At 44.1% G+C, this 14,107-nt stretch overlaps 1 protein-coding gene across 9 annotated transcripts in view; it reads right to left on the reverse strand.

Moving 5' to 3' along the window:
* Nucleotides 1–14,107, reverse strand: part of ACSL6 (acyl-CoA synthetase long chain family member 6) — a 65,105-nt gene that overhangs the window by 12,281 nt on the left and 38,717 nt on the right. For all 9 annotated transcript variants that reach the window (XM_054488172.1, XM_054488166.2, XM_054488165.1 and 6 more), the window contains 7 exons: nt 13,917–14,051; nt 12,742–12,837; nt 11,319–11,391; nt 9,129–9,217; nt 7,596–7,712; nt 3,711–3,854; nt 1,714–1,815 (listed from right to left, as the gene is read on the reverse strand). In XM_054488172.1, the coding sequence (XP_054344147.1) occupies nt 1,714–1,815; nt 3,711–3,854; nt 7,596–7,712; nt 9,129–9,217; nt 11,319–11,391; nt 12,742–12,837; nt 13,917–14,051 (756 nt within the window). The remainder of the gene's footprint in view (nt 1–1,713; nt 1,816–3,710; nt 3,855–7,595; nt 7,713–9,128; nt 9,218–11,318; nt 11,392–12,741; nt 12,838–13,916; nt 14,052–14,107) is intronic.

The raw sequence follows: 14,107 nt of genomic DNA on the forward strand, positions 1-14,107 counted from the left end.
ATGTTCATCAAGGATATTGGTCTAAAATTCTCTTTTTTGGTTGTGTCTCTGCCCGGCTTTGGTATCAGGATGATGCTGGCCTCATAAAATGAGTTAGAGAGGATTCCCTCTTTTTCTATTGATTGGAATAGTTTCAGAAGGAATGGTACCAGTTCCTCCTTGTACCTCTGGTAGAATTCGGCTGTGAATCCTCTGGTCCTGGACTCTTTTTGGTTGGTAAGCTATTGATTATTGCCACAATTTCAGAGCCTGTTATTGGTCTATTCAGAGAGTCAACTTCTTCCTGGTTTAGTCTTGGGAGGGTGTATGTGTCGAGGAATTTATCCATTTCTTCTAGATTTTCTAGTTCATTTGCGTAGAGGTGTTTGTAGTATTCTCTGATGGTAGTTTGTATTTCTCTGGGATTGGTGGTGATATCCCCTTTGTCATTTTTTCTTATGTCTATTTGATTCTTCTCTCTTTTCTTCTTTATTAGTCTTGCTAGCGGTCTATCAATTTTGTTGTTCCTTTCAAAAAACCAGCTCCTGGATTCATTAATTTTATGAAGGGTTTTTTGTGTCTCTATTTCCTTCAGTTCTGCTCTGATTTTAGTTATTTCTTGCCTTCTGCTAGCTTTTGAATGTGTTTGCTCTTGCTTTTCTAGTTCTTTTAATTGTGATGTTAGGGTGTCAATTTTGGAACTTTCCTGCTTTCTCTTGTGGGCATTTAGTGCTATAAATTTCCCTCTACACACTGCTTTGAATGTGTCCCAGAGATTCTGGTATGTTGTGTCTTTGTTCTCATTGGTTTCAAAGACCATCTTTATTTCTGCCTTCATTTCGTTATGTACCCAGTAGTCATTCAGGAGCAGTTGTTCAGTTTCCATGTAGTTGAGCGGTTTTGAGTGAGTTTCTTAATCCTGAGTCCTAGTTTGATTGCACTGTGGTCTGAGAGACAGTTTGTTATAATTTCTGATCTTTTACATTTGCTGAGGAGAGCTTTACTTCCAACTATGTGGTCAATTTTGGAATAGGTGTGGTGTGGTGCTGAAAAAAATGTATATTCTGTTGATTTGCTTTTGGTCAGCCTGGTGAGTCTTGCTACCCCTAGATGAGCCCAGGGCCCAGGGTCCAGTAGGAGAGGGAGGGTCTATGGCTACTACTAAGAAATGGACCATGTGACTCAAGGGGCTACACTGAGTCAGAGCACGGCGACCTCCTCCACAGAGTTCTCGATGTGCCATTAGAAGGTTTCAGGAAGGTGTGAATAGCTAATGCTCTAAGAAGGAAGAATTGTGCTACTTTTTCTATTCCATGACTAGCTGTCTATATCCAGTAGACACAAAATCCACCTTACATCTGAAGGAGCATGGCAGGTGAGTCAGAAAGCCTATGCTCACATCTGACTCTGCTGCTAACCAGCTCTGTGACCTTGGGCAAGTTACCACCCTCTCTGGACTCTCCTCTAAGCCACAAAGCAACAGGGCTGGATAAGGTTTCTGTGATGTCTCCTGGCTTAAAATCCAAACATTTGTCAATCTTTCTAAGAAGAAATATGAGTTTCTTCAGTAACAAAAAGACAAATCTCTGGTTTAGAATCCCCACTATGTATAAAGTAATGTTAGAAATTTCATATGAGCTTGAATTTCACTGGTCTACAGCTTTTCTGTCTTCTCATTATGTGGTATCATAAAACATTCAGTAACCTTTCAGTAGACAGCCCCAAGATACCAACCTTATTTGTGCAGAGATCTGCATATGTTCCTTCAATTCCTCTCTTCTGGGCCCAGGAGGGCATAACTTCAGGGTCAGGCACAACAATGCCTACCAAAAAGGCCTGTAGTGCTCACCAAAGGAGAACACAGTCATGACAAATGCATTTAAAGTGGTTATTTGTGGTCCAGCATTAAAATTCTCAGACTCCACCTTTTTCAAAAACTAAGTATATGTTTATAAAACATTTCTGCCAATATATCATACCATTCATTTTCTGATATATTCCCCTAGTTTTATATGAAAAAATAAGGACATTAAGAATCAGTAAAGTAGACTGATAGGCACCTTCGATTCTCATGCCAATCTCAAATCAGCACATCTTTAGGAAGCTGAGCAAACAACTCTGATCCAAATTCTATGAACCAAAATGTTTCCCAGGATTACCAAACCACGCTGAAATGGTTTCATTAATACGATCTTCATTCATGAAAGACTTCTTCATTTTGTTTATTTTTTCTTTTGAGACAAGGTTTCACTCTGTTGCCTAGGCAGGAGTTCAGTGGTATGATCATGGCTCACTGCAGCCTCGACCTCCTGAGCTCAAGTGATCCTCCCATCTCAACCTCCCGAGTAGCTGGGACTACAGGTGCATGCCACCACATGTAGCTAATTTTTGTATTTTTTGTAGAGATAGGGTTTTACCATGTTGCCCAGGCTGGTCTTGAACTTCTGGGCTCAAGCGATCCTCCTGCCTCGGTCTCCCAAAGTGTTGGGATTACAGGTGTGAACCACCATGCCAGGCCTATTTTGATTTTTAAAGCATTTCCTCGAAAATAATTTCATAATATTTATAGAAATGCAATGATAGTACAGAATATATTTGATATCAGGCAGGGCATGGTGGCTCACGCCTGTAATCCCAGCACTTTGGGAGGCTGAGGCAGGCACATCACTTGAGGTCAGGAGTTCAAGACCAGCCTGGCCAACGTGGTGAAACCCTGTCTCTACTAAAAATATTTTAAAAAAAAATTAGCCAGGCATGGTGGTGGGCGCCTGTAGTCCCAGCTACTCGGGAGTCTGAGGCAAGGGAATCACTTGAACCCTGGGGGTAGAGGCTGCAGTGAACCAAGATTGTGCCACTGCACTCCAGCCTGGGTGACAGAGTGAATATATTCGATATCTTAGATATCATGGAATATACTCATGATCTTTCTGACTTTAAATCTAAATAATATTGAAAGGAAAATAAGTATAAAACTCCTCCAAATAACTGAATCCTAGTAACCTATATTAGTATTAGTACCATTAGTACATTTTTTTTGCTGTACTCATTAATTTGTAAAGTTCATTTGCATATTAAAAAAATCAAAACAGGCCAGGTGTGATGGCTCACGCCTCTAATCCCAGCACTCTGGGAGGCTGAGGCAGGAGGAGAATCACTCGAGCTCAGGAGTTCGAGACTAGCCTGGGCAACATAGTAAGACCTTGTCTCTACTAAAAATTAAAAAAAAATAGCTGGGCATGGTGGTGTGCACCTGTAGTCCCAGCTATTGGGGAAGGGGAGGGAGGGGGAAGGGGATGAGGTGGGAAGATGGCTACAGCCCAGGAGGGAGGTTGAGGCTGCAGTGAGCCACGATTGTGCCACTGTACTCCAGCCTGGGTGAAAGAGCGAGACCCTGTCTCAATAATAATAATAGTAATAATACTTTTTAAAATAAAAATAAAAACAGTAGAAACCCTGAATCTTGCTCTAGCATTTTATCTCAAAAATCCTTGGAAGTAAGTAGAGCATAAGTGAAAAGGAATGGGAATGTTCATTAGTACTACTTCAGACAATTTACTTGACCTAATTACATTTTAACAAACTATAAGTAAGATTTCTCCTTTAAAAAGGAGTTTTCTCTCATGTTTTAAAATGCAGAGGAGAATCCTGGTGTCTGATTGGAGGTTAATGTTTAATCTGGGTTTTTCAGCATGCCCAGGATATGTGGAAGGGCTGAAGCCTAGGGGCCTCACCTTTAAGCTGTCCCCATGGACATAGATTTGCGCCACAGGTTGGCTCCGGATGTAGATGTTCTCAATCTTCTCGGGTGCAACATATTCTCCCTGAGCAAGTTTAAATATGTGCTTTTTCCGATCAATAATTTTAAGAGTTCCTGCCTGTAGAGTTGGACAAACAGCTTTATAAGAACATGGCACTCTCAAGCCTGAACCTTTGCTCCTCAGTGCCGTAACTCCCTGCCCTACCCCACCGTGCAGACCCCACCCCAATTTCTTTTCCATCTGTTGTGTCTGCTCTTAGGGAGCTGCAGGGCTGCTGGAGAGAACCACTGTACTTCAGGTTGATGGCATCCAAGTTCTGCTGGGCCGTGAGCATCCACTGTCCTTTCCCCTCAGCAGTTAGCCCCCCACACAGTCCTCCCACCACTGCCACCCTCATGCCTAGCAGCAGGTATCCTCACCTCCTCCTTCTTGGAGGCCCACCGCCCTTCCATCAGGGCACCCCTCTTGCACACACCCTTGTTCCAGCTGCCCTTTTTCTCACCAGCATCTTTGGTTCACTCCCTTAGACCACACTCAAGTCTCTTGCCCAGCTACTGTCTCCACCCCTAAAGAGCAGCCTCTGCATCCCCTGGCATATAGCACAGACCTGACAGAGCCCCCTGTGACTCCTACCTGACATGCCAGATGGCACTAGGAGCCCAGGCCCCTGTAGGACTTCTGCAGCAGGCAGGTCACCTCCTTGGACAGGGAGTGCTGGTGCCACTGGCCTCCAGGACCCGTCCTCACCTCTCTGACTCTCCTCGACCTTTCTGAGCTTCCAAGGTGACTAGGTGGGCCTCTTTCCCCTCACCACCACTGACAATGCACCTTGGAGTAACCACCGTTTTCTCTTCATTGGTCACTCCCAAGTCAGTTCAAGCTTCCAGCTCTTCACTGAGCTCCAGATCCAGAACCCAAATACCCTTGGAATGCTTCAAAAACTAGGCTGTTTGTCTCAGAGGATGTAACATGCTCCTATATGAAACTCACGACCAAGCTTCTCAAGCCTGCCCCAGCCTCCAACCCCAAACCTGGAGATGACCTTGTTGTTTGCCTCTCCTGGGATCTCCAGTGGTCAGGCTCACCTGTCTTTGCTCACAAATCCATCTCATATCCACCACCTCCTCCCAGCAAAACCACTTTCTGACTGGACTTCTGCACACACTCTGTCTCCACTCCATCTGCTTGATCTGCCAGTGCCAGAGCAATCTCTCCAAAAGAGAAAAATGAGCAGACTCTGTTTTGCTCAAAACCCAGGCTAGACATCAGGCACTATCCCTACCCCAGCATATTTGGTCCTCATGGTCCATTAGCTGGGTGTTGTCACCTCTGTTTCACAGACGAGGAAAATGAGGATCAGAAAGCTTAGTTAACTCCTCCAAAGCCACACAGCTAGGAGTTGGGGAACCAGGATTTGGATCCTGATCCTTCTGGACCAGAAGAAGACTATGCTTATTCCTTGATCTATTTAACATGATTTCAAAATAACATTTTTAAAAGCACAAATGTCTTTATAGATGATTTCTACCTAAATTTCAAGAATGAATCATTCAAAGCTTGAACATACTCTTCCAAAAAATGGGGAAAAAACCCACTTACCAACTCATTCAATAAGGTGATGACAAAACCATAATAGGGTTGTATATAAAAAGGAAAATTACAGATCATTCTCATTTGTGAATATAAATGGAAAGGTCAAACACAATTTTTAGGAAAAATATTATTTAAAAAGTCACATCATGATTAAGTTGAATTATGTCAAGAATGCATGATTTGCTTTACATAAGAAATATAGAAAAATAAGTATCTCAATAGCTGCAATAAGTTTTAATTAAATTTCAAAAATCATTAAAAAATAATAATCTAAAAAATGGACTCTCACAGACTACCTGCCTGCAACTTTAGGCTCTGTGCTCAAGCAAAACACTAAGTGCTTTACATGAATTCATTTATTTGCTTCATATTAGCCCCTAAATGGTGGATGGTTTCATTCAAGTTACAGGGCATCAGCAGCAGATCCAGGGATTTGTGAGACTTCAAGCTTTTACAATATTGAGGGCCCTCTTTAAGAAAAACCAGGTAAAATGAAGTGCAGGGCTTTGGAAGGGGCTGATGCAAGTGAGGGGGCTTGAAGCCTAAGCTCCCTGAGCCGACAGGAAAATCCACCTTCTGCAGATGTTCAGGGCCTGCTGACCTCTCTAGCCTCTCTCTCCCACACCTATGGGTCTTCAGTTGGAATTAGTTGCTTCGCATGTCTAGTGCCTCTACTCAGTATTTATTACTATCACGCCCTGATTGTCCTTCCCACTCCCTCCTCTTGGAACATGACTCATATCCTAAGACTTGGATGCAGTAGGTGCCTGTCCTCCTCTGCCCTCTCCCGAGGTGAGTGTGCCCCCAGTGTGCCCCCAACTCATGCCCATCACATTGGGTTGGGAACTGTCTAATCATGCATATCTTCCCTAAGCAGAGTCCCTGGGCCAGGGCACTCACTGGAGATACATGTTTGTCTGGGGCAGGCATGAGGGTTTCTCAAAGGGAAGTACACAGGCCCAAGCAGGGGCAGATCCATTTACCAGCCCACTCAGCCCCCCTTGGGCTCAACATCATTCACGTGCCTCATTAACTCAACACCTCAAAATGTCCACCCAAACCTTAGCACTTCCCAAAGACACAGGAGAGGTTCCTGGGGTGGGCTGCTCCAGGCAAGAGTTCTCAGTGTCAGTGACAGCCGTTTTCTGGTCAAAGCATTCATCTAAGCATCTCCTATGTGCCCGGTACTGTGCTAAGTGCTTTGCAGGCATAATCTCATTTGTTCCTCACAAAAACAACTTTATTTTTCTTTCTTTTATTAAAACATTTTTAAAGGATAAAATCCAGGCTGAGTGCAGTGGCTCATGCCTGTAATCCCAGCACTTTGGGAGGCCGAGATGGGCAGATCACTTGAGATCAGGGGTTTGAGATCAGCCTGGCCAACGTATTGAAACCCTGTTTCTACTAAAAATACAAAAAAGTTAGCCGGATGGGATGGCGGGCACCTGTAGTCCCAGCTACTGGGGAGGCTGAGGCAGGAGAATCGCTTGAACCCGGGAGGTGGAGGTTGCAGTGAGCCAAGATCTCATCACTGCACTCCAGTCTGGGTGACAGAACGAGACTCCATTTCATAAATAAATAATAAAGGATAAAGTCCAGATCTTGCACAACAAAACAATAACTTCAGAGGTAAGCAACATTATGATCCCTATTTTAAAAATGAGAGAATGAGGCAAAGTGGTTTTGGTTAAAAGCTGGGGGCCATGGGCAAGGAATGCTATGAAGGCTTGTTCTCCTCTTCTATAAGTGAGTCAAGGTGAAGCCACAGAGGGGGATGCGGCTCTGCTCAAGGTTACATGAGCAACTGCTGGCAAAGCCACAGGAACTAAGGCATTCTCCCACCTGTCTCCGAGCTTTCCCCTTCACTCAGTGCCACCTTTTGGCTGCGGGCCAGCATTGGAGGGCTTGCAGGCCTTGCCCTTCTCAGACGTCCTAGAGACATGTACCCCCTGTTCCTCCTACTTCACATCAGATTCCACACAATGTCAGATGTCTTTCTGGAAACCATTAAGGATAGGAATTCAGTCTCCAAGACCTCAGCCACACCCACCTGCACAGGTCCCTCATCACCTTCATGAGACGGAGTGAGAAGAGGAAGACGCTCTGGGGCTCAAGGAAGGAAGAGCCTCCCCCCAGACCCCAGAGGTGCTCCTGAATGACTCATTGTCAGGGAGGATTTGGAGAAGACTCCTGCCTCAGTGACCCGGACCACACACCCTCCCACCGCCAAAATGTTTGGAGCTCCGTGGTTCCAAACGTACACACCGGCAGCCATTTTCCGATGTCTCCAGTGTGAAGCCAGCCATCGCTGTCCAGGGCCTCCTTCGTCCTGTCTGGATCTTTCAAGTAGCCTTTGAACACATTTGGTCCTCTCACACATATCTATGGGACAAAAACCATGGCTTATCTCAGCCACATCATGAGGAATGAGGAGATGGGAAGCTGTCACCAGGCATACGGAGATAAGGTGCACTATCCATCAGGAAAGCCACTGTGGATATGGCAGGGATGGAAACAGAGGACAAGGAACAGCCAGCAGCCATCTGAACTGTCTCCTGCCTTCTGTCAAGCAACATCCTCCCCATCTTTCCCCCCTGCCCTGGCCACCTTAGGCCTTTGTCATCTCTTCTCCCTCAGGAGCCCTCTGGCCACATGCTGCTCTGTGACACTTGATGGGGACTCATCACAGATATTAATGGCTGGCTGATTCTACCAGGGATGCTTCAGCCCCCTGCTCCATTAGCAGGCAATCATTCCCACTTACTCCCATGGAATGAACAAGTACAGGCCAGCTCTATCTACTCCATCTGGCCTATTTGTAAAGGGTCATGTTTCTGCTGGGACAGATCACACAGCAGCAGGCCATGACACAGTTAGGGGAAAAAATGAATTTTTACAAAATTTGGAGCTAGGCATGATGGCTAGCACCTGTAATCCCAGTGCTTTGGGAAGCCAAGGCAGGAAGGATTGCTTGAGGCCAAGAGTTTAAGATCAGCCTGGGCAACACAGCAAGACCCAATCTCTAAAAAAAAAATAAAAAGTTATCTTGGCATGATGACACATGCCTGTGGTCCTAGCTACTTGAGAGGCTGAAGCAGGAGAGTTGCTTGAGCCCAGGAGTTCGAGGCTATGGTCTCGAGTTCAGTAGACTATAATCACGCCACTGCACTCCAGCCTGGGTGGCAGAGCAAGGCCTTGTCTCTATTAAAAATTTAATTAATTAAGGGCCAGGCACGGTGGCTCATGCCTGTAATCCCAGCACTTTGGGAGGCCGAGGTGGGCGGATCATGAAGTCAGGAGATCGAGACCATCCTGTCTAACACGGTGAAACCCCATCTCTATTAAAAATACGAAAAAAATTAGCTAGGCGTGGTGGCAGGTGCCTGTAGTCCCAGCTAATTGGGAGGCTGAGGCAGGAGAATGGTATGAACCTGGGAGGCGGAGGTTGCAGTGAGCAGAGATCACACTACTGTACTCCAGCCTGGGCGACAGAGCGAGATTCCGTCTCAAAATAATAATAATAATAATAATAATAATAATAATAACAAATTAATTAATTAATTTAAAAGTCTGGGAATTCCAAATCTTGATTTAGACCAGCTCAGTCCCAGCACTAGCTCTTGGTTGCCTCATAAACAGGAGAGGAGATGCTGAGTTGAGCTGAGTCAAATTAATCAGTAGTTTAAAATGACTTTATACACAAGGCAAAAGGAAAATCATTCCATCCCTACTGTTCTTGTTTGTTTTTACTCACTACATGTAGCAGCCATGGGCATGAATGGCTAAATCCTTGTTTACCTCTCCCTCTCCTTTGCAGGCCCAGTAGTTCAGTTCCTCAACATCAACGAGCTTGATATGATTGCAGGGAAGTGGTGCCCCTACGTGCCCTGGAACACCGGAGCAAGATGGCATTTGTTAGTGTTCAGATCCGTTTTAGCACTGAAGATGTTCCAAGCCCCTTAAAATCTCTGAGTGGCCAAAGTAGGGAATTATGGATGAAAGTAACACACGTTTAAAGGGGCATTTGTTACTGACAAGTGTTGGTAATAAAACAAAGTTCTGGAGAAAGCAAAGGCCAACCTCTGCCTGGGCATTTGTTTTACATCTGATTCTTAATGAGCAGGACAAGCACACCTGGCCCAGCACCAACGTGCACAGGGTCCTGGCTAGGGTAGGATGGGGGGCATCAAACACAGGCTCAAGATTTTTGACAATGGTGCCCACATTAAATCATTTTCCCCATTGTCAGATCACACGTGTTGGTTTGGGGATCATAAAATATAGCAATCATTGCTTTTCCTCTAGCCACCAGACTGTTGATTAATGTGCTGGAAATCTAGAAATCATAAGCTGTGGATTCTGATTCGGTGGGTTTGGAATGGGGCCTGAGATTCGGCACTTCTTACAGGCACCAAGGCAATGCAGCTGCTGGTCCCACACTACTTGTTGAATAACAAAGGAATGGAAAGCTGGGATGAAGAAACTTGCCCCATGAAAATAAGACTCCAAATTCTCTTGGTCAAATTTACCACAAAATTACATCTAAGTCATTTTTCTAATGATTGTGGTTGTTAGATAATTCACTGGCAAGTTGGAGGGGTTTTAAGCAGATGCTAGCCAAGGTCCTGAAAGAAAATTGAGCCACGTATATGAAAAATGAGGCTTGCCACCTTGGTTTCTCTTTTAAAAGAGAGGCTGTCAAATCTTTGACAATACTATTCAAAGATGTCTATCCTTATACACAAAAGCCTTTTCAAATTTTATGCTAAGAGTGAACCAAAAAAGGGAAAAACCTCAGCAGTGTTTACATAGGAAAATGTAAAGGATGACTTGAGAGGGAAGAGATACATGTCCAAAAGGAAGGGATACATGAGGGGTAGATACTGGAAGAATCTGCTCTACATGTGGTGGGTAATCCACGGGCTGCCTACTACAGACCTGTTTCCCCTTTTGCTGAAAACCACTCAGCAAAAGAATCCTTCAGGATACTGACTTCCTTTCCAAGCCTGGGGCCACTCCTTGTACTTAAGTTTGCTCAACTACAAACTGGAAAATTTTAGGATGATGTGCACGTGAAAGAAATATGCTGTTTAATGCAATATTATTTTCAGAGTACCTTGAGATAGTCAGCAGAAACAGGATAGGTGGATTTTAAATTGAAATCATATTTGGCCAAGCTAAGTACAGAAGCATTTTTTCCTTAGTCCTGTCTTTTAAAATTATAGTTGAATAAAGCCTATTTTGTAAATAAATTATTTAATCACTTTGCTGCTGGTAGATCTCCCACAGGAACCACCTTTGGAGATTATTGTGGTTTTTTTTGGTCACAGGTTTTAGTATTTTCCTATTTCTTTGATAGATAAATAGAAGTTATGCACAAAAGAAGTAATAGATCACAAGATACAACTCCAGATGGAAAAATGTTTATAATATCAGTATATTGGATTTTTATAGATTCTAGATACTACATGGCCTTGCTTACAGTATTTTAGAATGAAGGAAGCAGGCTATGAATTGGACCTGACGTGTAAAGGAGAGGCAGGTTCATAGTGGCCAGGGTACTGTTTCTTAAAGGGCCATTTTAGAGGCCCTTTGAGAACTACGTTCTCCTGTGATGTCAACGTCTCAAAGGCAGCGGCAATCTCAAAAAGGAACAGCTGTCATCCACACCCTCATTCTGAGGAGATTCATCCTTCAGGGCCAAGGGGAAGCAGGGCTGTAGTGGGTAGCCCACGGATTACTCACCAAATTTAGACCAGATTCTTCCAGTATGCTAAGGATGAATAAAAAAGGGAAAAACCTCAACAGTGTTTACAGATTCACAATGCCACCACCCAGACATAACCACCGTTAATGTTTTTCTTCTATCTCTTTTGCTTTATTCCTAAGTGCCCTTGCAAATTTACTTTCCATGAGGGAGCTTTAGAGCTGGCTGCTTTTACTCCACAGTGCCTTGCAAGCCAGTCCCACATCTCTAGCCCGTCCTACCTGAGGTCCAGTCGCCAGGCGTGGTGAAGGTACATCCAGCTGTGCACTCAGTTTGGCCATAACCTTCATAAACCTTCAAACAAAACACAGAAGCCACACTGTGGGCACACACCCTCCAACAGCTGACTGGCCACCCCTTCCAGACAGCTAACCTCCCACTGAGCGTGTCTGACCACTTCATGATCAGGGCGATGGAGGGAGGGAGGTACTCTGGAGGTAGATAACTCCAGGTGAAACTGGACACAGACAACAAGCATGGCCACATTCGCTTGGAAGAAGTGCTATTTTTTTTTTTTTTTTTGAGATGGAGTCTCACTCTGTCGCCCAGGCTGGAGTGCAATGGCATGATCTCCGCTCACTGCAAGCTCCACCTCCTGGGTTCACACCATTCTCCTGCCTCAGCCTCCCGAGTAGCTGGGACTACAGGCACGTGCCACCAAGCCCGGCTAATTTTTTGTATTTTTAGTAGAGACGGGGTTTCCTCGTGTTAGCCAGGATGGTCTCGATCTCCTGACCTCATGATCCACCCGCCTCGGCCTCCCAAAGTGCTGGGATTACAGGCGTGAGAAGTGCTATTTTTATCACAGACACTTAGTAGATAAGGTTATATAGTTTAGGGTAAAGGTTTCTGACCTATTTTCAACCACTGGATCTACTTTTCATCTGGATAATAATGAATTAAAGATAAACATTTTAAAATCTACTCTGTGTTTTATTTTGGCTCCATAAGCTATTCCCCTCCAGAGCCCCACCTGTTTGCATGAATACACCATGTGGGAGTGTCTGCCTTTAGAAGTGGTTAGGCCATGCTGATGTGGAATAGGAGTACAGTGAATAAAGATCAAGGCTTCTAAAGCAGAAAAATTTAAGCACGCACAATTATGAAAAAGATGGGTCTACTTTACTCCAAATCTGTCAGCCACAACCACATTATGATACCCTTCATATGCAGAAACTTAATAAATATGAGTTGAATGGAAAATGAAGAAATAAACTTTTAGAGATGACAAAACATAATAGATCAAATAACACATAAATGGGCTTTCTGCCTTGTTCTCCTTTTCTGGGTTGCAAGATATTTTGCAGGCTGAAGAAGGTAGAGATGCAGTATAGGTGTGGTACAGATTCTACAGCACATTGATGATCTGTCTATGGTTTGTCTGATCCCTTTGCCCTTTGTGAAAAACTTCCAAAGGTCCAGATAAAAGAATTTCCCAGAGTGGATAAACCTGGGCTATCCAGAATGTGGCAATGCCATCCTGGCTTTCACTGGCTCTGAGTTTTTTCCTCCTCAGAGGAGGGAGCTTTTGTCTCACAAAAATCTTGTCCCCCAGTTCTTTCTCTGAGCAGTAGAGGGTATAGTAGTTTTCCTGCCCTAACGAACTTCCTGCTGTTCCCAAGGGAGGACACACAATGACAATACCTGGCACCCTAGAGCTGCCCGGAGAAATCCCAGAACTGTTGGTGATGCTGGGGCTGCTCCAGTAACAATCATCCGCACACACCCACCAAGACTGGCCTGTGGGAAGAGAGAAGAGCTGCTGAATTTTGTGATGTCTGAGATGGTGTCCATCCCATCTGGGTTTCATCCAAGGTCAACATCCAACAATTGGGTCCTACCTGGATGCTAGGGCTGGGATCAGAAAGAAGGCCTGAGGTTGTACAACACATGAGCTGAGGAAATTCCTTCCCCTTCCTAATGATAAACACAATCAGCTCTGTAGCTCAATCCACCATATGACCAATTCTTTTATGCCTTTTGAGATAAGTACCATTAGTCTGGGTGGCATTCTATAATATTGGTTCTTCTCCCTTCCTTAAAATACACAGCTGTTCCCTCACTCTCCCATCATTGACAAGAATCCAAAACAATTACTTAGGACAATTTCTTCCAATTTCCATTTTAATGGCATTGCCTTTTTTCATGTATAAATCAATACCATGCTTTACTTACTATGTACTTCTGAGGACAAAGAATACTTGAAACACTTTGTTTACGTAAGTTGAGCCAATATATTTTAAATATTAATTTTCATAACTAAAAATAGAGTAGCAAGAAAAAAATGAATAATGCTACTAATTGACTACAGATTCCTTGGATGATGCAGAGCTTGGAAACTTTTGAGGAGGTACAGAAATGAGTAATTCAAGATTGGCCTGGTGTGGGAGATATTAAAGGGACAGAACACAGGAAAGAAAAAGAAGATTTTGAACCATTTGGCTAGAACCATGCTGCTGGAAAGCCACCATGGCCAGGATTACAGGAAGGGGCAAGAGAACCTTCAGGGCCCAGGAGCTTCTCAGTGGAGCACTGACCTGACTACCCAAGGGCAAAGCCACACTGTTGCCTGTGGAGATCAAGGGACCTACTATCCATAGTAGGTTTTCTTCTTGCTCATCTCAAATGTAACGTATCTCCAAAAATCAAAAATGTCTAAGTTTAAAATTTCAATCATAGCTTAAGCTTTGATTTCATGAGCAAATGAGTTATTATTTCACATGATTACAGGGCACTGGGATGAACTTCTCCAGTTCTCCTGTAAGGTCACCCGTTGGATACTTAGGTGTCACTCTATAATCACTTGTTAATTTTCTTACCTGAATCTTATTAAAGAAGAGTTCATCCCAGATACTATCATTCCTGATGATTCCACTCCGAACCTCGGCTTGCTTACGCTTTGCAGCAAACTCCAGGAGCCAGCGCTTTAACGGTGTGTTTGCCTGGCTGAAGATCTGAGGAACACAAGTTGGAGCAGCTGTCAGAGCCTGAATGTCTCACTTCTAGATAT

This window comes from Pongo pygmaeus, chromosome 4 (assembly GCF_028885625.2).
Source record: "Pongo pygmaeus isolate AG05252 chromosome 4, NHGRI_mPonPyg2-v2.0_pri, whole genome shotgun sequence".
NCBI lineage: Eukaryota > Metazoa > Chordata > Mammalia > Primates > Hominidae > Pongo > Pongo pygmaeus.